Below are 25,260 nucleotides of genomic sequence, written 5' to 3'. Positions count from 1 at the left end.
ATGCTTCACTTTTCTTTAATCTTCTCTGATTTCATCCTCTCTGATTTCTTCCATTAGACATATCAGCTGTACTGCTTTAAAGGAATAGTTTAACATTTTGGGAAATAGGTCCATAAGGGAATCGCTAAGCTAAACTAAGCTAATCACCTGCTGGCTGTAGCTTCAAATTTAACGTACAGACATGAGTGGTATTGATCTTCTCATGTAATTCTTGGTAAAAATGCAAACAAGCATATTCCCTAAAATGCTGATCTATTCTTTTCATAAGTTCGGTCATATGATTGCATCATTTAAGAGGTTTTTTATTTTTGTGCTAGGATGTTGGATCATAACCCGCTAACCTTGTCCCAGGATACCTTCCTTGGGCTCCAGTCTCTCATGTACCTGTGAGTTGCATTGTTTTTCTTAAAAATCTTCTGTTTTATGCTGACTGAAATCAAATCTCAAATTCCCAAATGTCCGAGTTCTCTGAAATGAGAAATGTATGATATTTCAGCTGTGCATATACTATATCAATAGATATAGTTTAAAGAAAACATATTCCTACTCTTTGAGAATAATTGCTAACCTGAATCAGGATAGGAAAATAAACGTTATAGTCAGACCACAAAGATGGATGGATGTTCATTAGTTTTCAAATGTCATTCTGTGCATCTTTCTATTGATATTTCTCTCTCTCTCTCTCTCTCTATCTATCTATCTATCTATCTATCTGCTGCTGTTCTTAGATGCTCGGGTGCTTTAGGCACTAAAGTTATTTCATTTTACTATTGTAATCATGATATGACACATGGGATTCCTTTGCCCTATTTCTGCAGGACAATGGTTGAATAACATTTGTTTTATTTATGTTTGCCATATATGCATATATTTTTATTTAGTGTTTGAAGTAAGTGGAATTAGACTTCAGTGCAAGAGAGGTCTTTTATACACGACTGAAAATTTAATTCCCTGTTTTTCAACACATTAATCACTTTTGCAGTATCTTTTTTATTTCGGTCATTTATCATTGTCAGTTGTTTCTCTCTTTTTCAAACAAGTCACAGAGCTTTTGTTTCCAGGTACACAAGCTGGTGGGAAATCCTGCTGTGTGGCACTTAACCTCTGTTTTGTTTTAACATGTTTTCCTTCTCTTGTCAGATCTATGGTGGACACCTCGCTGCAGCATCTTCCTCACCCGAGCTTCTGTCAACATATGCCTTCCTTGGACTGGCTGTGAGTCTGCTCTGACAGTGTACTTGTGTGTGTGCAGGTGTGTAGTGCATGTGTGTAATTCAGTAGATGTCTGTACTCCAAATAATTTACCACAGACGTGTGTTTGTGTGTGTGTGTGTTTGTGCTTGTGTGCGTACATAAAAACAAATTAAGCTGGTAGATAGAGGTAACAGGGGTTGCATAGCTGACAGTGGAAGGATCAGGTGAGGGGTGCACTTGACTGCATGAGAGGTGAAGTGTCCTGATCTGATGTCACCATGGTCGGTCAGCTTGACCAACTATATTTGGTCACCAAGTGCACTCCTGCCTGAGTCTAATAACAGTTAGCAGTATTTCCCATTACTGCTAACAGAGCTAACAATTCCAGAGCAAACAATGCCTGTCACTATGTTTTTCTTACTAGCCTATCTCTAGTTCAACTTGAATGAACAATGAAAATGAAATGGACTACATATTTACATTAACGCCACATATTTCTGCTTTTGTCAGGGATCTTGAGGGTAACCAGATTCAAACTCTCAACCACTCCATCTTGAACACCTGCAGCAAGCTTGAAGTTCTGTGAGTGTTTAAAATCTTTAAAAATGCCAAATGCTTGAAACATTTATAATTTTTATCATAGTCATAAGCCTTGTTTCCATTTCATTGAGGGAGTTTTTGACGTTTCCTAAAAGATAAACTTTAAATTAAGTGCGATGAAGGATGATGGCAAATGTAGCCACATCATTCATTTATTCAGTAACTGTGCTTCTGCCATAAATGATGCCATGTTGTCTTTACGAACAAAACATGTTCTTCCTTAAAGGGGCTATATGCAGTTTTTCGTACAAGCACACGCCTGATCTTAAAACTGCACCGCTGGTGGCTGCTGAAAACAACATAATGCCCCTTTAATTCATTCATTCATTCATTTTTCCTCAAAGAAACTTGCAACCCTTTTACCATTGCATCTTTAGGACCATGAGCCACACTAACTCCGATAATAAATTCTAAGTCATAATAAACAGATTTTGATCAACCAAATCTTAAACTGGCCGTTCATGTAGGGCTTCATTTCAGCCTCTGTCTGAAACAAGCTGTCTTTTGTGGTAACTACGGTAACGTAGTCGTAACGGTCTGTTTCTGTCACTCGTTTGTGAGAAGCCGATTAAGCTCGCCGCGCCTAAATTGTTACAGTTTGAGAGTCCTACCTGAAGAGAGGCTGCGAAGTCTTCTGTTGCACGATACGAGAACCACACACAACATAATTTATCAAATTGGGTCGGACTTGATCAATTTAGCGTGAGGATACACTTGTGACAAAGCCTGGTTTTCAGAATAAGGTGTCTAAAAGTTATATGAGTATGAAAATAAGATTAATTGTATTACATTCACAGAAAGTATAAAACATATTACATGTGTCCATTAAAAGTAAAAAAAAAACAACAACAATAAAATGTTAGGGAAGTTACTTATTCTATTTTGCTTTTCTTTGTTTTAGGGTTTCTGGAAAAACATCAAATAAATTTGTTGACTTTTGTTGCTGTTTCATCACCATTTATGGCTATACAATGGGTTTAAGATCAAATAGTTTACTATAGCTCAACATTGTTTGCAAAGTTCTTCATAGATAGCCTCTTAATTATGCACCAAATTAATGCATTTAACTTTAAAATGTACAAAATATGCTTTCGAGGGGGCATGGCCCCAGACCCCCCAAGAGGGTCCAAGGTCCACACACCATAGTCTCTTCAAATCCTGTGGGAAACACTGCTCTCTTATGTCATTCAACTGATAACATGCAAATGTAACCGGGTGCCCCCGAGAACTTACTGCACGGCCCTGATTTAAACCAGCGACCTCAGGTACGGGAGGCGGACACGCTGACGAGGAGGCTAAAACCCATGGGCACTAGCGTCTGTCGCCAGTGTGTCATAGACTGCCAAACATGAACATAAGCTATCAGCTTTGATATCCAAGCTTCTTTTCATTTCCATCTTAAGTCACAGTAGTATTACTCACTAGGGTGAGTTAGTCAGACAGTCTTAAGGGCATGTTCTTTAATTATGTATTCTGTTCACCACTCTGTTGGATCAGAGAACAAGGAGTTATGCACTGTTCTTCTCTGTTTATGTCTGTTATCTGTTTTTAATTAAAAAACAAAACAAATGGCATGTGTCTCTTTATTGGAGACATTTCCGATCATGATAGAGTAGACAGAAAGTCAGATGAAAACCGACCACTCTCTGTCTGTAAAATGTGTTCAGTTGTCATGTTGGATCAGTCATCACTTATGACAAGAAGGTCAGAAAGAGCCACACCTATTTGTCCACATTGACACAGTTAAGATGTCCCTGAGAAAGACATTTATCTGCTGTCTTCTCCCGTGTTGCTCTGTAGTTCTGGGCTGCATCTATTAATTAGTGTTAATGTGTAAATTGGCAAGAGAATTTATAGAACACAGAAACTCCAGTTTGAATCAGCACTATGTCACTGATAACGGAAGGGGCAGTGTGGGAATCGTTAGCGAATATATTCTAGATACTGCAACAAGGTAAGAAATTTCACAAGGTTTCTGACAGCGCCTCTGTTCTGTTCAGATTACTGATGGACAACAGAATCAGAAGCCTTCCTGAAAATACCTTCCAGTCTCTGGGGAAACTGGCTGAACTGTGAGTAACAGCCAGTTTGCTCGTGTCTTTATCATTTTGTTGTTATAATCAATTCACTTTATATCGGTTAACATTAAATAATAATACAAGGTGGTTAGTGTAACTAATCACTGGGTTTCAGTGGAGACTGAAATGTCTTTTTAAGAATATGTAAATGCTCCGGTGGTGATGGATTTTTCGCAGCCTGATTCAAATTTAATTATTTTCTAACCGACTGAAAGATCATTGTTAACTCTAACCATTTCTTTAAAAAGAAATGAACACATGACTTTTAAAGACTGATCAAACTAAGAGTACTGCCATTTATTGTCAATCAGTGGTTCGTTAGAATGAAACAATTCCCCAAAATCTTGTAATCAGAACAATCAGTGCAATATACTGTTGTTGAGGATATTTCTTGAGGGGCTTTGTTGATGTAACAAGGAAAGGTAAGACAGGTCTAGCAGAAACATAAAAGGGACCAAAAAATGTTATCTTTCAGATTTGGTGTTGGCATTCCTTGTGTTCACACTTTGGATGCTGACACTGTTTCTCCTTGGCCAAGTCTCATTAAACTTGCTGTGTAAAACTTCATCAGTCTCCAAAAACCTTCTTCCTCGCACCTGACAGCTGGCTCACAATATTTCTTCAATAACTATTACAATATGACCACATTATGTTTGGATTGGCAGATTAGGTAAATTACATTTCAGCCTGGAGCTGATGGTTGATTATGTCGATCCTTTGATGGATGTTCTAATGTTTACCTATCTGTGTTCAATTAAAAAAGTTTGTTTAACGAACAACAAATTTAGTATAATGTTCTGAGACCATAAGTGATTTACAGAACAACTATTAGGATGAATAAACTCCCAGCTGTGAGCTATAGCAACACAGATTTGCAACACAATAAATGGTTATGATTGAATATAAAATGTATTCACATAAAAGTCTAATAAAGTGTCTTAAAATGAAGGTAATGGATAGAGATTCAGTGGAAACAGTATTAGAAAACATAGTTTTGTTCTGCTGAGATTTATTTAGTTAATCTTTGATGTTCTGATAAATCCTTGCAAAGAAAATCAACAGTTTTTGACCGTATTTATTAATTTGATGTTCTGCTAGTTATTTTTTATTATTATTATTATTATTTATTTAGAAAATAATGTAGATGATGACATTTTTTGGTAAATTTTGTCTAAACATGAAATATCTGTGCTTTGGGTTAAGGAGTATGTTCTGTATGCTTTCCACTATCCATTTTTGGTAGTAAAGGAGTACATAATGAATGTAAGTGAATCTGCATGTTTCTCGTTTTTCTTTTGTCCATTGAATAGCTTGTCCTTTCTTTTTTCCTTCTCCTTTTTATCTCTTTCGGCGTGCTTAGGAATCTGTCCAGCAACAGGATAAGGGAGCTGCCGAAAAACACCTTTAAGAGCCTCTCCAAGTCCCTTCTTAAACTGTGAGTGACTGATAGTCTGGCTGCGAGGACAGGTGTGCTTCATTACGTTACAATTATGGGAGGGGATTAGGCTGAAATAAGTATTTAAAATATGAAAAAAAACTAACACATTAATTTATCTTACTATTAATGCCTCCCACAGGCCCTGCTGTCAGATATGTTGTAGTGCAAAAAGATGGTCCGCCAAGCAACATTTGAAAAAACAGTGAGAAATGGCCCTCAGTGTCATTTCACACTGGGATGAAATAATGAGCACAAGTATCATATTTGTTCCATAGTTCCATAAATGTTGTACTTATACAAATTTAACATGTGAAATGCATTGTCATAGTCTGACACTGTACATATTTGAGGTACTTTATTTCCATTTTATTCTACTTCTACAGCATTAAAAAAAAAAAACAGATGCTTCTACTCCACTATGTTTTACAGGGAAATATTTTTACTCCATTACATTTATCTGACAGTTATAATCACCAAATAAGATTTTACATTCAAAACATGCGATCATCTTATAAAATTTGATGCATTGTTATAGATTAAACTCACCAATGTATGTAAAGTAGTAACAATGAGCTCCACTTTGACCTACTATTCCTGCTACTAATAGAAATGCTGGCGGCACATTATTGCATCAGTAATAAAAAGTACTGCATAGAGAGAAGTTTTACTTTGATAAATCTTTCTAATGTTATTGACGTACACACGCTTAAGGAACATTTTCCATTCAAGACTTTCACTTGTAACGGAATATTTTTACAGTGAGGCAATGCAGCTTAAGTAAAGGATCTGAATACTTCTTCGATCACTGGTTACATGAAAACTGTGCTGTAATTCTTTGCATTTTGTAGTTCAAAACAATATAATGGACAACATAGTGGATAAAGGATCCCTGTGATGGAAATTTCAATCTCCTATAAATGTTTTGGACACTTTGACAAGAAATGTCTTTATATAATCAAGACAACTCACAACAGCAGCTGTTGTCTCTTTTGTTAGTTTGCTTGTCTGGAAAAACATCACAAAGGTTTGAATTTCAATAAATGCTTTTCGCCTCAGACATTTTGACTTGAAAAAACTTAAGTGTAACTAATAACATAATGCTGGTTTTGTTGCACTAGTTTCCTGTTGGCCTCACCAGTGAGCCAGGAAATAGAAAACATGAGAGGAAAGCAGCCACTGATAATGTTATTACATACCCAGCAACTGTCCAGGCCCAGGCTGTGCAGCGAATTTGGCAAAGTTGCCACAGTCAAAATTGCAGGTTGCAGATTTCAGCTGAGCCACACAGATTGACAAATTATTATTTTCTGTTATCATATGACAAATTACTCTATGGGCCCTATATAAACACATGATCACAATGGCTTTGCTATTCAAAGGGCAGATAATTGGCATGTTATAAAAGTAAAATCTAAATAAAGGGTTATTCCGATTAACTCGCAGGGGGAGAGAGAGAGAATATAGACAAGTGTTGTGATATAAAACTTTCTTTGATCATGAAGCCTATGTTACTCTAGTGAAGTGTGTAAACTAACCTGCTGACTGCAGTCGCTGTTAACAGTGACAGACAGACAGATCCACGTTATATACACTAGTCTCCTTAATATGTCTGTTTCAAAATGACTTGTCTGCGCCTGTGGGTCATAGTCTATTGGTGGATTGTTTCGCATTTGTTTTCAGGATTCTGATGCTACTGTTTTGCTGTTTTACAAATTATAGTTTCATAACAACAAAAACAAACAGTCTGTATTTTCAAACTATTGTTCTAAGACAAATTCTGTTTGTTGATCACAGTGTATTTTTGGATCCCTTCACATTTTTCTGCAAATCATTTTGACACTGTTTTACCGCAGAAGAGTGTGAATACGATCCACAATCACTATTTGTGGATCATGAAGTTTGCTTGTGGATTTCAAATTTATTTGTAGATCATATTTTGTTATGAGCAGCTTAGAGGATCCAAAAGCGGACACAAGGCGGGTTAGTCCATACAAGGATAGTTTATTGACAGGTTGAGAATGTGCAAAGGTGGGTGATGTGGGCTTGAGGCGGGGAGCGGGCAGGCTGAGGGAAACCAAGCTCCAAGAACACAGAGCGGGGCAGGTAAGCTGTGTCTTTACGAACAGAGCGGGGATCTGAGAGGAAAGGAAAAACACAGGCAGTCAGCGAGGTCACAGACTTGATCAACAAACTCTTTCTAACAAGACGCTAGAGTTGGGCCTTAGCGCTAGTTACCACTGTTGGTAAACGGACGATCTGGTGCTGACTTGAACACACACACACACACATACACAAACTAGACAAAGACTGACAGGAACGATAAGGGAAGGGACGGAGGAAAACATGAGGGCAGAAGAGGTGGCACAGCCAGGTCATGACATATTTTGTGTTTTCAAATTGTAATCCATATTTGTGACTCATAGTCTGTCCATTTTCACACATAAAACAGTCTCTTTCATTAGTGTCTAGAACATTTGAAAAACAAATTACTTTCAGTTAATTAAATGTCAGAGTTGTTTTATAGAGTAGTTACAGTAGCTTGTCAAAAATAGGCCATCTCTCCCGCTTTAAATCAACTTAAAAATCAGTTTCACAGAAAGTTTGAACTATCTTGACAGAAAGCTTTTAATGTAGTTTGTATGTGTTTATGTGTGGTCTGTTCAGCTGTTACATGGGGTTAAAGAGTAATTGGTGGATTGGATGTGTGGTTTCAGATTGGACAGCGCCCAGAATTAACAACTGTGCTGCTGTCTGTTTCAGCCTACTCTAAAATTTGACAGGGATAAAGTATGATATCAATCTGCCAAGCTCATTAAAGTGAATATTTATTTTACCATGCCTTTAATTTGAATACATACTTCAACATTTCTTAGAAAGACTTTTGTTCAAAACAAAATGTGGAGTAGGATCTCCACAATACATACATACATATTACTTTAACGTTTCATCTCAGGCAGCTCACATTGCTTGATACAAAATTTCCAACAGGTTAGTGCATCAACATTATATTCATCGTCTTTCTCTCTCTTTCCTGTCCTGAGTTAAGAATCTTTGTCAAAGTCTTTTCAACTACTTAAAATTTTACATGATGGTGGTAAAATACCCACACAGAGAAAACAGCCAGTAAAATTCACACACATATGATACACATGCACACAACACAATAAAAGACACATGCAGAAAGAAAGAAATAGAAAGAGACAAGGTTGTTGCCAGTTTCTTAATTGATCTATGAAACCACTGACATTTTGCTCAGGACAGGAGCCAACCCACTCTTGCTTTGAGATTCTTTTGGAGCAATATTTTCCATATCCCAACCTGACCTGGACAAATGGTAAGACTATTATCAAGGACATCCTGCACCTCCATTTTTATTAAATGTGTGGGATGCCAAAATTTGATGTGATCTTAGCGTTTGCTTAGTTGTAGGTAACCATTAGTGAATAGCTAGAATAACGAGCCAAGAGACTGATATATTGGAGGCACACACTTTTGTTTCACGTTGAACATCTGTTTGGTCTGCAGGACTGATGTTTGTGCCAGCAGCACTGAAGGTTTGTGATTTAAATGTCCCTGAAGTCACATTCAAAGCAACAATAGCTTAGTCATATTGTCTTGTAAAGGGACTGTTGTTACTCAAGCCTTATTTGTAAAAAGAAGGTTGTGTCCGTCCATGTCTTTCAACATTGGCCAAACTGCCAAACAAACTTTAGTTTAAAGCCACATTATGGGCAAACCAATACTGCTAAGCTAAACGTGAACTACATAATAATGAAGTACAGACAAATGGTATCACTTCAGAAATAGTCAGATGGGAATTAATTTTGAGAACATGAGGAAGAAACATAAAATCTAAAATCAGAGTAGGATTTGAATTGCACAGAGATAGATGCCTTGTTGCAAACAAACAACAAAAAATATAACAGAAAGTATGTTATACTTTAAGTACGAAAAGGTATTAGTACAGAAGTACTTTTGATGGATGAGTGGGGCTAGAGTGGCTCATCAGGGTGGAAACTCAAAGCTCAAAATAATGTTTTAACCAACATTTTATCAACTTTATTAGACATACTTTTTGTTTAGTACTCTTTGTTGTAGCAACTTTGACATTTTCATTCTATTTCATTAATATGCAGTGTACTACAGCACTGCATTAATGTCGGGTATAGCAGGTAAATGGGTAAAAGAAATAAAATGAATCCAAAACTTACAACAATGCCATCCAAAAATATCTGGATACTATATATATTACTGATTAATGTTATACAGGTCGCCATTTAATGGGATTTTACTGTAATTTAGCCATGCATTACAACATTTCACCCAGGCAGGCTTTATTAAGTTTATCATCATCTGTTTTGCGTTGCAGAAATATTTCCTTCAATCCCCTTCTCAACATTCACCCCAGCCACTTCAACCACCTGATACATCTTCAGTCTCTGTGAGTACACACACTCAAAGAAACTGCTTGCTGCAGCCCGTGCGGTGGTGAAGAATGCTTTGTTTTCTGTAGGGCGCTGGAGGGGATGGAGATCCCAGATATTCAGGCGAATATGTTCCTGCCTATGAAGAACCTTTCCCATATGTACGTATTGTACTACACAAGTATGACAATCATCACACTAATAACACACCACTGAATAACCAAACATGATGTGTCTTCATCTGTTTATCTCAACAGTATGTGTCATTGTTTGTCTAACGCTGTCTTTCTCCCTTGTTTCATCTGCTACCACCTTCTATTTTTATTTCCTCCTTTTCTCTACCAGCTACTTTAAGACGTTCCAGTACTGCTCCTATGCACCTCATGTCCGGTCCTGTAAACCCAACACAGATGGTATCTCTTCCTTTGAAGACCTGCTGGCTAACATGGTGCTGCGGGTGTCTGTCTGGGTCATGGCTTTCATCACCTGCTTTGGTAACCTTTTAGTGATCGGCATGAGGTCACTGATAAGAGCAGAGAACAACCTGCATGCTGCCTGCATCAAAGTCCTCTGTTGTGAGTAACCACACACAGTACTCTCACAAAACTATGGTGTATTATGCACAAATACAGAAATACAAGAATAAAATGTAGCATTCCACTCTGCATGTAAGGGTGGAAGTAAACCAAACCCTATCAAAAATGTTATATATCTTTTTTGTGCATGTAATAGGTTTGCAAAGTGATAAAGCCCAAAGTCCACCCCAAAGGGAGTTCCCACCTCCCACAGAAAACACTGCTCCTGAACTGCCTGAAAACAGCTCGATTGTAGTCCAGCCTTTACTTCCACAACCTATCTGCTTCACTTTGTAACATGCTTCATAATGCTCGCCTAGCGGCTTGTTAGGCATGCATTCAAAAACACTGAGCTGCAGCACACTCACGAACGAAACGTTACATACCCTCCAGCTGTTGTTTCTGTGATGTAGAGACAGTGCACAGTTAAAGCATTATGTATGAAAGATACATTTGTTACAAATTCATAACTTACCACTCTCAAACTGTCATTCTAGTCTACGTTGCAAAGCTGATCGTGAACACTTACAGCTGAATCAAAGCTGAACCAGGTTACGGCTTTTCAGGTCCCGCCCTACTCTGCTTCTGATTGGCTAGTAGTCCTTAACTAGGTACTGCGCATATGCAACTCCTAACAAAGATCAAATAGAAGTGAGATGCTTCACTCCATTGCTAAAATGTGTGTTCAACACACGGTGAAAAGAGGAGCTGCAGCAATGTATGAGATTTTGAAAAATGAACAGATGTAAACCTATTCTGGTACAACCCCAAAATAAAACTATGATACTGAAAATGAGCATAATGTTACCTCTTTAAAAATAATTTCAATGAAAATTAGATGTGGTATTGAAAAAATCACAGAAATTAAACAAAAAAAAAATCAGATCTATAGATGTGACTCTTGTGTGATGGAGTCAAGTGGCCTGGGTCCAGACCTTTGAATCGCTGCTCTCTTTTAATTTTCAGGAGATGATGAAGTGAACACATAATGGCACAGGTCAACTAGCCTTCAGAAGCTAACATAGTAGCGGGGGATCTAATGGATTTGTAATTAATACAATCTTTTGTCACAGTAAATCCTCTTATTTTTTTAGATAAAACTAAAATAAATTGCAGTGAGGAAGAGATTAGTGCTTCGGGGAACTGTAGAGTTTAGTGGCTCATATAACTTCCACTGCTCTCTTTGGCGTAAGTGCCCAAAGATAGTGTAGTGTTCTAGTGAACCTGTTATTCTAATTATTGTTGCCATTACATATTTAATTGAGTCACTGCATGTCAAAATGGCTGTACTCATTGTTGTCAGTTGTTTAATATATATTTGAGAAAACTGAGACAGTTTGAGTCAAGAGCAACACACCTTATGATAAAGACGAAACGAAACACTCAGATGATCTTAAAGTAAATGCAAATATCTTCAGGTTTGCTTGTTTTTATGCCTTGTATGAAAGTCCACCACAAGGTCACTAAGGGAGCTACATCTCTATGTCATTTTTAATATATTGGGTAAGATCAAACGTTAACCAAATACTTCAGCTTTAAAAAGGATTAGAGGTGTTATCAAGATTCATTTCAAAATAACCAGCCATGAGCAGTCGCATTTCAACAATTACAAAGGCAAGCAAAAGACTGAACATTTTTAACGGGTATGGAAGTGGGTTTTTCCAAAATAAATCCTTCTATCTACTGCCTTATAATTGATATTTGATTTCTCTCATTCATTGTGCACCATTTGTTTCTTCTCTGCTTTCTCATTTTGGTGTTCTCAGTCAATTCTCTTTTTTTGAACTCTTGTGTAAACTTTACTTATATAACACCGTCACTCTCTGACTCTTGTTCTGTGTCATTTTCTCCTCTTCTCCCCTTTTGCATTTTGTTCCACCTCCAGGCTTCACTCACTTTGCTATGCTATCTCACCTTTATTCAGAACTTATCATTTCAAACTATACTGTAGCATGAACACCCTCTATTTTCCTTTTTTTAAAATCCAAAATGGGTAGTCTGTCAGCAGGAAAGCTAAAAATAGGCTTAAAAAATTAGTCATGTTGGCTTACTTGTGTCCTTAAATCAGCCATCAAATGGGCAGTAGGGGCCCAAAGGTTAGAGAAGTGAGCTTGTGAGCGGGAAATCGCCGGTTCAGTCCCCGGACTGGCAGGATAAAATCTGTGTGTGGAAAGTAAACCAAGTAGTGCTTGCCCTCCGTCATTTACCACCACTGAGGTGCCCTTGAGCAAGGCCCATAACCCCAACTGCTCCAGTGCTGCTTAGTGGCCAGTGTAGTTGTACTGAATGTGTAACAGTGTGAATGTGATCAGAGGCTTTCTCTCAGTGAAGCTCCCCTGAATAAAGGTAACAAAACAATGACTGACATATTTTCTCTCACCCATGCAACTGATTACTCTTGTCTTCTCTGGAGGGTAGAAATAAAGTACTGTGGTGTGTATTTTAATGAGAAATTTGGAGTCTAGCTGCAGGAAGTGCCAGCAGGATGTACCAGATGGACTCATTCAGCAAACACACCCAGAGCACATTTCTCTGTAAGTGGGCTCATGTATGTCACTTTCTCTTATCATTCAGGTGCAGACTGCCTCATGGGTGTGTACCTGTTTTTTGTTGGAGTGTTCGATGTAAAATTTCGCGGGCAGTACAATCGTAACGCCCTGCTCTGGATGGATAGTGTGGAATGTCGGACCATTGGATTCCTGGCCATGCTCTCCTCAGAGGTAACTTACGGTAATATCAATAAACATTCCACTCACAGCCACACATACATAAATATGCAAACTATATGCAGTCGGTCAGTCAGTCCGCACACTCATATGATGTGTGGGTCCTTGTTTTGTTTGTATTGTGCACAGGGCGGCACGATATACACTGCTGCTGTCAGTTTCACAGTATTTAGCTACAGTTTGTAGCAGTAATGTGCCAGCAAAGGCAGTGAAGAAGAAGACTGCAAGCAAGCAAACATGGATGTAGATATACATTTTAGATAGATTCAAATATTTAAAAAAAATGGGTCATTGTAATGGGACTGATGGCCAGTCAGCTGGATCCACTGGAGGAGAGGAGGCCACTGGAGAGGCAGGTGTGGTAGTAAGCACGATGGTACTGCCCTCCACTTCAGTAGGCACAGGTAGACCTATGAGGAAGATTAACACAGAAAATAAGTAATTTTAGTAAGTTGACATGTTCATACACTGGGTGTTCCTAGAGGTGAATAATTGTTTAGTTATTGCTGATGTAGGCCTAAACTTACCAGCACTGTCAGCTTCTTGGATGACACCAATGATGGAGGTAGAGGTGGAGGCTGATGGACCTGCTATGAAATAATAAAAATAAATAAATAAATTGACTGAACTGAAATGACTTGTGTTCTTAGCATTAGATCTGGAGGATCTTATAATGCAGGACAATCTGCAAGAGTTTGATGCTGTCTGCTTTTAAAAAGTGACTTTAGATAAGATGTCCTTTAAACACTGGCAGCTTTGGAGGAGCTCCATGATGTTGCTCAATAATCAGTCCTTTAAAACAGCTACTACACACTCCCTACCTGACAGATTGGATTTATAATCGAAGGACAGGGCATCTCTATAGGTTGAACTACAACACATAACTTAACAGCAGTGTCAGCTTCTTGGGTGACATGACCGTGTTCAAACCTGGCCTATCTGGTTTTGTTCTGTTAAATGCTTTATAATACCAGATTTGAAAAGCTCAGCTCCAAAGATAATGTTAGATAGACTGTATATGTGTTAGATCAGCAATTCCCACAGTGTGCTGCGTGCACCCCTGGGGGTACATGAGCTGCCTCTAGGGGGTGCACGACAGGAAAAATGTAATGGTGGTGTAATAGTGTAATAACTACAACAATTATTTTTTGTGGAATTTGTCATGAAATAGAAACCTGAATTGAAAATTAAAAACATTATTATTAGTAGATGGTTCACAGGAAATGGCTACTCACACACCTCTTTTCCTCTCCCTCTGTCTGTCAGCCTGATCCATATGCGCTTTACTTACAAATCCTCATACGGATCCTCTTTTTGTCCATCTGTTTAGGAGGCCATAGCAGAGTGCGATTTGTGAGAAAACATGTTGTATTTGGTCATGAAAATACCCCCCCAACCTCCCTCCGCACGGTTCAGCCTCTGGTGTGAGAGACCCGGGGTTCAATTCCCCACTGTGACCCATCTACCAGTGTGTCCCTGAGCAAGACACTTAACCCCTAGTTGCTCCAGAGGCGTGCGACCTCTGACATGTATAGCAGTTGTAAGTCCCTTTGGATAAAAGCGTCAGCTAAATGAATAAATGTAGATAGATAAAAGATTGAAAAAGATCTATGTCCTAATAACAATATTAACTTAATCAATTTTAATAATAAGATTTAATCCTATACTATGGTATAACACTACTACTATACCAATTTTATGTAGTTTGTAAAAGTTGTGATGCTAATCGCGGTTAGCATGTTAGCAAGTATAGCGTTAGCACTGTTAATAATTCCAGCATGACTGATGTAAGACCTTTAGTTCAGATTATCTAAAAATACAGGCATAAGAAAACGGAGCCTGTGGGCTTACTTACCTTTATCTTTTTGACTCCTCTCTTCTTCGAGGCTCTTCTGTTGTCTTTTTACATGTCCAGACAAATATGATCTTCTCTTGTCTCACATCAAGCCTGACTGACCCAGCATAACGAGTGACGTCACAGGGTCAGCCGGCTCTGGTGTGTCAGGAGTCACGGGGAGGTCCGAGCAAGCTGATTTTCCATAGTATACAACTAAAGTGAATAACCACTATGCTTATTATGGTGCATAATATAGAGAGCTGTCTTCATTTTATTTTATTTTACGTTTCTTTTTTCAGTGATTTTTTTTCCACCACTAGCAAGCAGTGACTGTAGAGGGCCTTCTGCTGGCCATGGGGCCCTATGCCACCGCAAAGGTCACTTAGTGGCTCAGCCGGCTCTGGGTATGCTTTGGGAAATTGTCGGCAGTAGTGGTACTGTAAGAAGTTAGAGTAAAAATATGTTCCTTTAAGATTTTTAGTGAGTTTTTTCCCTCAGGTGTCTGTCCTCCTCCTGACCTACCTGACTCTGGAGAAGTTCTTGGTCATTGTCTTCCCCTTCAGCAATCTGCGCCCAGGCAAACTTCAGACTGGGGTGAGCTTTAGTACTAGTACAGGAATTTGTCTGCTGGATGTCTTAGCATTTTCAGATTAATTTAATTGGATCCTCTTGTTGTTCGTGCTGTTTTATATAGGATATCTCCAAAGAAGCAACACCAGAATTTACTGCTCACTTCCGTTGTTTGCTGTGTAAAGTAATCCTACAACTTTATGGTGTAAAAATATTTGATTTGCTATGCTGTAGTAGTTTTTCAGTAAAAGGAAATGTGAAAAGTGTTCTGCTGAGCGCTCAGCCAGTGCACTCAGTATGAAACACTCTATGGCCTTTGCCAAAAATAGACACATTATGTTGCTGAGCAGATCCTAATTGAGGTAGAGCTAGAAAACCTGTTTCATGCAAAAGCATTTCAGCGTTGCCATCTTTATGTTAACATAATTACAATAATTTTACATTACAACTAAGTCATTTAAAGGGGTTCTTTGCTAGGATTGAGATTAAAAGATTAATGAAGACACTCATTAAAACTGCTGTTTATGTTTGACACTTTCAACCCTTCAGGAAGGAATCAAAAATTCATCTGAGTACCTCTTAGTCACTTTTTTGTAGCTCTTCAAATGCTTAATGTGACATAAAGTGATATAAATGATCAAGCAAATAATGAAGAGAACAGAGTAGTGATACATGTATAAAGCATAGTGTTAGTTCAAGCAGAACAGCTGTTTCATGTATGCTTTATAATCACTGCCACATTCACAGCTGACTAGACGGGTACAATTATATTCCAGGTGAACCTGACACTTCTCACTATTACTCAGCTGATGTCAAATCATTTTGCTGCCACAGCTTTCTCAGCTGCCCCATCCTCCTCATTATGTCCCATATTTTTGTTATTGTTAATTTAGATCAAATGTTCACGTTTGTTATGGCGGAATAGTTCTCCAGCATAGTCCTTATTGCTGCTTGGATTCTTTGAGAGCTCCCTCAAAGAGCAGAGCATTTTCAGCCAAATCCAACTAAATCTAAATGCTTCTGTATCCTTGATGTCTGACTGAGAGAGGGTCTCTTTGCTCTGTGAGAAAGCTCTGCCACCTACTGTTTTCTTTCTCTAGAGAGTGTAGATGGGGAGGCCTCCATCTACACTGAAGTAAATGTTTGGAGTAATCATTAGGTAATGAAAGTGTGGACATCCAATGAGTCATCAATTAGCTTAAATAATTTTTCACTGTGGACTTTGAAGAGCAACAGAAATCCTAACAGCATATTTGTCGTCCCGCTGCTAGGTGATCCTGGCTTCTATCTGGCTACTGGGGTTCATTATCGCTGCCGTGCCCCTAATGAATGAGGACGTGTTTGGAAACTACTATGGACGTAATGGAGTCTGTTTTCCCCTGCACTCTGACAGGCAAGAAAAACCTACCGCCAAAGGATATTCCACAGGGATTTTTCTGGGTAAATTGAAAAAAAAACAGCAACAAATTTTACAGTGAATACTCATACATAGCAATGTTCTAAAAACCTCCTAAACCTCCTAAAATCAGTAGTCTAAATTTAAGTGTAGGCTAGTGTATGCCTGACAATATAATATACTGTATATTCACAGTACACAGTATAGATTACATACATATAATACACAGCTTTGAGAAGTGGTGAAATCCTCTTAATCCAATCAGTGAAAGGTTAAAAAGAACACTGAGTGATCAGATGCACTAACCACTGCGATTAAATACCTAGCTTTAAATACAATAAGACATGCTGTTGTTTATCATGGAGACATATTACACTGAATTACGTTTTTTATTAATTTTGCATTATTTGTATGTAAGGATGTGCAGATGAAATTTGATGCAGCTTTATTTTTTTGATCTTTAAAGTTGTAAGAGTGATCTGATCACATTTTGAGCAGCATTATTACACAACCAACTAACAGAACAGAGAAGGGCATTGCACCTTGGATCAGGCCATTAAATCGCAAACACCATGGCTCCATCAACAATAAATGATTAGTCTGTGTTCTTATTACTCAATGTTCTCACTGAGCACTGGCAACAGGGATTTATAAATTCTGGGCATATTCTGTCTGAAGGCTGGGGCAGCATTTACATCACTTGGCTGTTAAAATAAGAATATTGTGAATTAATTCATGAGGTGCCACATGTTTGTTATTCATCACCAGCTTTTCTTTCAGAGTGCATGCTCTGATGCCCTGTGTGTCGGCGTGGCCAGTGTCTATCTCTTTCAGGTGAAGCGCTGAGACTGATTGCAGAAACTCTGGGCACTTGGGCTTATTGCCCTGTAGAGTATTTGTAACGCCTTATTCTCATTTTTAGGGATGATGCTGCTGAGCTGAGGACACAGATCTCCCTGCTAACTTACTACTTTCTGTTTTCTTCCACAGGTTCCACCTTAGCCTTTGTTTCTGGACATGCTGTTTTAGTTGTTTCTTGCACATTACAACACCCTTACACACATTTTCCATGCATCCATCATCCTACCCTGACATGACTGAAAACACTGATGCTCATGACCCATACTTTATCACCTTTACTTTGGCACCAGCCTTAATTTGGTTGATTTTGGTTTAAATGAAAATCTGTGTGTAGGCGCATGCATATAAAAGTGTAAGCTTATAAAAATACAATGCATTGTTAAAGATTAAATCAGTGGTCTCGATCGATTTTGGCTTATGACCCCTTACAAAAAAAATGTGTCTAGATGGGACTGTTTTTCTATATTTATTCAAGAGGATGGTCTTTAAATTTGAGCTCATGACTTATTGATCTCATATTCAGATTTTGTTTTGCTTTCCCTCAAAATCATGCCCTCGCACTCAAATAAGATTTAGATTTGTATTTATGTCCCTAAATAAAACAAGTTTAGAAAAGTCCAAAAAAAGAACTTTGTTTTTTTCCTTGTTCCTCTCCCAGTAATCATCTTACGACCTCTCAGATTTATCTTGTGACCCTTTGCAAGTGACTCGACCGCTAGGTTGGGATCCACTGGACTAAACTATTGAACTCCATATGAAGACGCAAAACGAGAACTTTTACTTTTGACACTTTAAGTATGTTTTGTTGATGGTACTATTATACTTTTACTCAAGTGTTTTTACATTTTTAAGTAAAGGAAGTGAGTACTTCTCCCACCACTGCATTTATGTGTGTGAATAGCATGTGCATTTCTTTAGGTCTAAACCTGGTGGCATTCCTGGTGATCGTCTTCTCCTACTCCAGCATGTTCTACTCCATCTATAAAACTGGCATCAACGCCACAGATGTGAGGAGCAGACTGCACAGAGATGTGGCTGTGGCCAACAGGTTTTTCTTCATAGTGTTCTCTGATGCCCTCTGCTGGATTCCCATATTTTTGGTGAAAGTCCTCTCACTAATGGAGGTGGAGATACCTGGTAAGAATGAAATGGTACTTTGTGTTTAAGGTTATATTGGTTGCACTGTATTCGGATAGTCCGCCTACAGATACTTCATTGAGAATTTGACATTTCAGCTTGTTACAATCTATTTTAAGACTTGTTCATAAATTCTCACACATGATCTGATAATCTGTTAATTGATAATCTGATAAACATCTACAGACAAAGCGAAACACTTTAAATGTTACAAATTCTCTATAAAATATCTGTAGACGGACTATCCACGTAAAGTGTAGCAGTTATATTTGCTTTACTTAAACATGTCATAAATCACTAGGTCACCCTGACACAGTGTTCTACTATTTGAATCTTTGACTATGGAATAACGGAAGAAAAAGCATCCAAAGGCACGCACTGCTTTAACATGTGGATATATTTGCTCCTCTTCTGGTTTTAGGCACTATCTCCAGCTGGGTAGTCATCTTCATCCTCCCCATCAACAGTGCCTTGAACCCCATCCTTTACACCTTGACCACCAGCTTCTTCAGAGAGCAGGTGGAACTCTTACTCTGTCGCTGGCAGAGACGACATGTCCTGAAAAAAGACCGCAAAAGCCTCACCTCCACCACAATGTACATGGAGGCGCAAAGGTCTCATTGCTACCAGACCCCAGCCTACCTCCAGCGGGTGTCACTGACCGCCGCAGATCCCCGCTACGCCTGAGGGAGGCCCGGAGCTCTCCTGGCCGCTTTGTAAACTACGGGTCGAGGGCCTATTGCTGATTACTTCTTTAGGCTCCTACATGTAGCACTAGCATGTTTTGCCGAGACTGACCTCCTGGTGGACCAAGATTAACAATCAACCTCATCATGCTCTGACACGTGTAAAAATGACCATAATTAGATGCTTTTGTGCCAAGTAGTTAATGCTTCTCGCACACACCCGCCCCCCCCCATGCATCCATACAGGAAGCACTTTCGGTTTCAGTGCTCTAAGTCACTACGACATGTAGGCATGAGGAGCCAAGGATCCAACTACCAACCGCACGATTAGCGGATAACCCTCTGTACTTCTAGAGCTACAGTCACTCCGATGCTTGCATGCTTATGTGGCTATACATTTGAAATTGTTCCATGAGAGGATATATAATTGGACTAACAAAGAAGAGGAGATAAATGAAAGAATAAATACCAGCATAATTATACTGTACATCTCAATGCCACCCTGAGGACGATCACAATGGACTTTCAATGTCTTAAGCAAGAAAAGTATCTCACATATGTCACTTTTTACTTAAATGACCCTTTCGTCAGATGATGGAGCTCGAGCAGGAGAGGACGCTGGGAGACATGCAGCCAAATATCTCCCTTATCTCACAGACACTGTTTTTCTATGGAGTGACTTGAGGGCGAAGCTCACAGATGTAATGCTCATCAGACGCTGAGCTGGGAAGTGGGTTCAAGGATTAATGTTTTCACTCAAAAAATAAGGAATGACTCTTGGAGTGCACAAAGTGTAGCACAAACATGGTTTATGGAATCATAATGCAGTTGTATTCATTTTCATTTAATGTGCACAAAAAGGAACACAGATTTCAGATTTCATCTACCACTTAAACTGCAGTGCAAAGTCAATTTTACATGTCATTTTGATATATTCTATTACACAATTTAAAAGAAAATTAATAACACAATTCAAGGTGTTCATTTGTTAAGCTCTCTGCTTAAAGCCTCTGTATTTCTGCTCTCTGCTCCCTGTTTTTGCTTTTGTTCTCTTTCTGGTAATTTGTCTTGATCAGTTGTTGATTGGCTTTCCTGATTAGTGAAATGTGATTTCCTTCTGTAATACCCCTTTCCTAGAACCTCCTCTTCACAGAAAGGTAGAAATGAAGGAGTGAATATGGATTTTAGCATATTGTACAAAATATTAAAAAAATGTCACAAATGTTATTTATTTTATGCAACAAATCTAAAAAATAAAACGTTTAATGGCACATTAAATATTGCTAACCAGTCAATGGGAGAAAAACACAAGAAAGAGACTCAACCGTCGACAATCACTGAATGTTTTGCATCAGTTGTGTAGCAGCGGCTAACTTCCTGCTCTTCACTGACCGTAATCTGACGCCCATTTTTGCCATATTTTCTATGTTGTTGGTGTAATAGGTGTAATATGATTTTTCCCCCCTTGTTGGTTACATGCCATTTTGTATCGTGTACTCTATCTGCATGGACAGTATGTGCTCTCACTAATTTTGAATCTGAACCAAAATAATCTTGATACCCTAACCCCCTTAATATGTGACTGACCTGGACTGGATTAAAACATTTGGTTGTCACATTGAATTTAATACATCCAGTCCTCATCCAATACATGAGACATTTGTTTAATTCAGTTTTGTTTTCAGTGTGCTTGTCAGACGTCACCTGAACTATTTTGAACTTTGGTTCATGTTTCTATTTATACTTTTTTATACTGATATATAACATGCCTATGTTTTTGCTCTCTTTAAACAGTTTCTTAAATTCAATGACAGCTATCAACATCCAGATAGTGGAAAAAGACGATTGTACCTACAAGTTTCTGCAAAACATACAAAGCAGTGGAACCTCCTCTGATGAAATAAGGATTATTATTTCCTATTGTTACTGTCCTGTTGTACCGTCTTCTCTGTGTAAGTTCTGTATATCATTGTGTTTTTTGGAGTCTGGTTGGTGAATTTTGTGTTTATTGGTTTCCCCTTGGAAATGGCTCTTTGACAGAAATAATAAAAAGACAACAACAATACAACAAACATTTTGCCCTTTTGTGTGAGCCGTATGCTCATATAACCTCATCAGATCTGTTAGTTGTTATACAGTCCCCACCAAAAGTATTGTAACGGTAAGGCAAATTCCTTTGTTTTTGTTGTTCACTGAAGACATTTGGGTTTAAGATCAAAAGATTAGTATAAGACAAGAGTTCAGAATTTCAGCTCTCATTTCTTGGTATTCACATCTAGATGTGTTAAACAACTCAGGACATACCACCCTTTGTTTGAACCCACCCATTTTTCAAGTGAGCAAAACTATTGGAAGATATGACTGACAGATGTTGTTGCCCAGGTGTTGCCTTTTAGGTTGATAGTCCAAACATAAATAGCTCTGCATGACTAGTCTAAGTTTTCATCCTTGGTTCAAACCTATAAAGACTGCATTTCCTGTTAAAGAGGATAAACCAACATGAAGACCAGAGAGCTGTCTATGGGAGAAAAGCAAGCCATTGTCAAGCCGAGAAAAGAAGGGAAATCGACCAGAGCCATTGGACAAACATTGGGCATAGCAAGACACATCAATTTGGAAAGTCCTGAAAAAGAAAGAAACTACTGGTGTACTGAGCAACAGACATCAAACAGGTCGGTCAAAGGAAAACAACAGTAACTGATGACAGAAATATCGTGAGAGCTGTGAAGAAAACCCCCAAAACATCAGTAAGTGACATCACCAACGACCTCCACAGTGAAGGTATCACAATCCACTGTTGGAAGAAGACTCAGAGAGCAGAAATATAGAGGCCACATCACAAGATGCAAACCACTCATCAGCAGGAAGAAGGCCAGACTGAAGTGTACAGAAACATTTTGTCTGCCAATTTACGGAGAAATGCATTGAAACTAATCGGGAGGAAGTTGATCTTGCAGCAGGACAATGACCCAAAGCACACTGCCAGCAAAACAAAGGACTTCATCAGGGGAAAAAGTGGAAGACTGGCCAAGTCAATCACCTGACCTTAACCCAATAGAGCATGCATTTCACCTCCTTAAGAGGAGACTGAAGGGAGAAACAAGAACTGAAAGAAGCTGCGGTAAAAGCCTGGAATAGCATCACAAATGAAGAATGCAACAGTTTGGTGATACCGATGGGCCGACAGGCTTAAGGCAGTTATTGCAAGCAAGGGTTATGCCACCAAATATTAAATGTTATTTTCTTTAAGATTATTTGTTCCTTCACTTTTGCTCACCTAAGTGTGGTCTAATACAAACGGTGATATGTCCTAAGTTGTTTAACACATCTAGATGTGAATACCAGGAAATAAAAGCTGAAATTCTGAACTCTTGTCTCATACTCATCTTTTGGAGACAATCCCAGCTGACATTGGGTGAAAGGTACACCCTGGACAGGTTGCCAGTCCATTACAGGGCACACAAACAACCACTCACACTCACATCCACTCCTAAGGGCAATTTAGAGTCCCCAACTAACCTAGCCTGCCTTTCTTTGGACTGGAACATGTGATTACATGTTAAACAGTAACACAAGTTGTACTAGGTGGGTTGATACATATAAATAATAAAAAAGATACAGGCTAAATAAGTGACAGAAGTTACATAAAAACACTCATAGTGTATGCCTCACACATCCAGTAAGAGATTTTCAGAATCAGAGATTTATTGCTAAGTAATATTTTACATGTATAAGGAATTTGCTAGGGTGATAAGGTGCTACAAGTAGACAGACATAAATAATAAAATATATAAATATGGAGTAAACAGAAGTAAGTCATAAAAGAATAATTGAACTATGTGTAGAGAAAAACAATGTAGCAGATATTTACATGTAGATTACTCCGGGTTTCTGCAGACATATTACAGAGTAGGAGAGTATCTGTATTTATGTAAATATAAATACAATATAGACAAATATAATAAATATAATATAGACAAAATATAAAAGAATAATAATGACTTTGTGCAATATGGCAATTTGTGCAGAGGTATGCAAAATATTAACGTTAGATTTCAAAGACATTTACGGTATGTATTGTAGGGGGCCCAGCTGTGGTTGGAAAGAAGCTGTTCTTGTGGCGAGAGGTTTTGGTACTGTTAACCGCAGCCTCCTGCCGGGGAGTGTCTGAAACAGTTTGTGACCGGGATGGGAGGGGTCACCTAAAATCTTTCCTGCACACCTCAAAGTCCTGGAGGCACATGTCTTGAAGGGTCCTTAAAGTATGAATATTAACAATATGTGGATTGGAAAATGCTAACCTTATTTCATTAAAGTGCAGATTTGGTGTGCATAGCAAGCCCATTAAGTGGCCGAGGCTATTTAATGATATTTAAAAAACACAACACAAATGCAAGCTCAAGAGAAGCTGGCTATTTGATGTAGTCGTTTGTTTGTGCAGCTGCTTGTGGTAAACGCCTCCATTGTCAAGCTAACAACATGTCTTTTCAATCTTAGTGTGTGGCTCTTTCATCACTTGATTTTACCGCACCTGCGGCGTTCAGCATCCTTTAGTAGCAGGTGTCCTGCCCTTGGACCAAGGTGCGCCCCTAGCGACACGATGATGGACACAGCCGCCAACCAATAGGGAACGAGCTTTGTCTCAGTTTCCAGAACCTCGGCTTCAGATTGGTTGCTAAGGGCGGAGCGCTGTCATCCTGAGCAGTAGCGCTGTCAGCCGGGGCGGTACGACTCCTGGAGGAGAGAGACGAGACGGATTGATGAAAACAAGCCATTTAATCACATAAACAAAGAACCCGTGCCAGGAAATGATCCTGTAGTCGCCAGGGTCGACACAGAAAAGGTACTGTTCGTTTATGTCGCATTAGTGCTGTGTCGGTTGGTGTTTAATTGGTCCTGTGTGTGACCACAAAGCAACCGAGCGATGTCTTGATATAACATCGATATAACTACCACAGGGGCTTCTACTAGCTCGTTGGCTACCCGGTTAGCTACAGGCAGAGCTGGTTATAGTGGTGATATAAAAGAAAATGTGAACACGCTTCCGCGTTTCTTTAAAGCACTCGTACAAAGAACAATGCCGCGCTGATTTGCGAGGCAGATAAGCTAAGCGACAGTCTTTAGGTTAACAGCGACCGTTGATTGTAAATTCACACTTCGTGATGTCGGTGAAAGAGAATATGCTACAATGCATGTTAGCTAACAGCTAGGTAGCTTACATTAATGACCAGCCAAGTCACCATTGCTGGCTGCTGACAAATTCAGTTTGGGGGCATAAATAAAATATCTCGTAGTGTAACACAACGCATGAATGTCTGGCAGTATGGTTCCCTGTCTGATAACATGTCTGAGCCTTTGGACCATTCTCTAGTTATATGGTTATGGGTTGTGGATTAGAACACAGCCTTCAAATTGTGAAACTTAAACTGATTTTGGTCCAGTGGCGGGCATTATCACTTTATTATTCTACAGCAGAGATGCTCAGGAGTCAGCTTGCACATTTAGTGAGAGAAAGCCGGTGTTGCAGCATGTAATATTTACAGGCACTCGCACAGTATACAGCCAGATACCAGGCAGCACCACTACTGTGGACTTTCTGTCATCTGGCAAAATGGAATCATACATATTGATTTCCATGTATGCTATTTTTGGACTGTTTTAAGATGAATAGCCACATACTTTACCCCCCCCCCCCCCCCCCCCCCCCCCCCCCCCCCCCCCCCCCCCCCCCCCCCCCT

At 39.0% G+C, this 25,260-nt stretch overlaps 2 protein-coding genes and 2 long non-coding RNA genes across 6 annotated transcripts in view; 2 read left to right on the top strand and 2 right to left on the bottom strand.

The window, feature by feature from the left end:
* The window catches only part of trappc9 (trafficking protein particle complex subunit 9), a 272,399-nt gene that overhangs the window by 76,671 nt on the left and 170,468 nt on the right, over window positions 1-25,260 (top strand). The gene's annotated exons all lie outside the window — the stretch shown is intronic.
* rxfp2a (relaxin family peptide receptor 2a) lies at window positions 293-21,594 on the top strand. Its single transcript, XM_046059803.1, has 13 exons — window positions 293-386; window positions 1,141-1,215; window positions 1,705-1,776; window positions 3,795-3,866; window positions 5,233-5,307; window positions 9,680-9,751; window positions 9,824-9,895; window positions 10,080-10,309; window positions 12,884-13,029; window positions 15,371-15,466; window positions 16,714-16,882; window positions 18,618-18,836; window positions 19,258-21,594. Exons 1-13 carry the CDS (start codon window positions 319-321, stop codon window positions 19,521-19,523), a joined length of 1,632 nt encoding a protein of 543 aa, XP_045915759.1. The 5' UTR covers window positions 293-318; the 3' UTR covers window positions 19,524-21,594.
* Window positions 7,292-10,907, bottom strand: LOC123977219. The gene is made up of 2 exons (XR_006826593.1): window positions 10,785-10,907; window positions 7,292-7,445 (listed from the first exon to the last, which is right to left on the bottom strand). It is a non-coding gene; the product is annotated as an uncharacterized LOC123977219 (long non-coding RNA).
* On the bottom strand, window positions 13,270-14,966 carry LOC123977218. Its single transcript, XR_006826592.1, has 4 exons — window positions 14,891-14,966; window positions 14,275-14,357; window positions 13,563-13,625; window positions 13,270-13,445 (listed from the first exon to the last, which is right to left on the bottom strand). It is a non-coding gene; the product is annotated as an uncharacterized LOC123977218 (long non-coding RNA).

This window comes from Micropterus dolomieu, linkage group LG09 (genome assembly GCF_021292245.1).
Source record: "Micropterus dolomieu isolate WLL.071019.BEF.003 ecotype Adirondacks linkage group LG09, ASM2129224v1, whole genome shotgun sequence".
Classification (NCBI taxonomy): Eukaryota; Metazoa; Chordata; class Actinopteri; order Centrarchiformes; family Centrarchidae; genus Micropterus; species Micropterus dolomieu.
Note: the sequence above shows the minus strand (reverse complement) of the source record. Positions and strands in the feature narration are given on the sequence as shown.

What these genes read in the sequence shown, in the direction of transcription:
- rxfp2a (XM_046059803.1), top strand. Translation starts at nt 319, where the DNA reads ATGTTGGATCATAACCCGCTAACCTTGTCCCAGGATACCTTCCTTGGG. An exon ending in CTGATACATCTTCAGTCTCT is followed by an intron (nt 9,752 to 9,823) that starts GTGAGTACACAC and finishes TGTTTTCTGTAG; the next exon opens with GGCGCTGGAGGGGATGGAGA. An exon ending in TGGCCATGCTCTCCTCAGAG is followed by an intron (nt 13,030 to 15,370) that starts GTAACTTACGGT and finishes TTTTTCCCTCAG; the next exon opens with GTGTCTGTCCTCCTCCTGAC.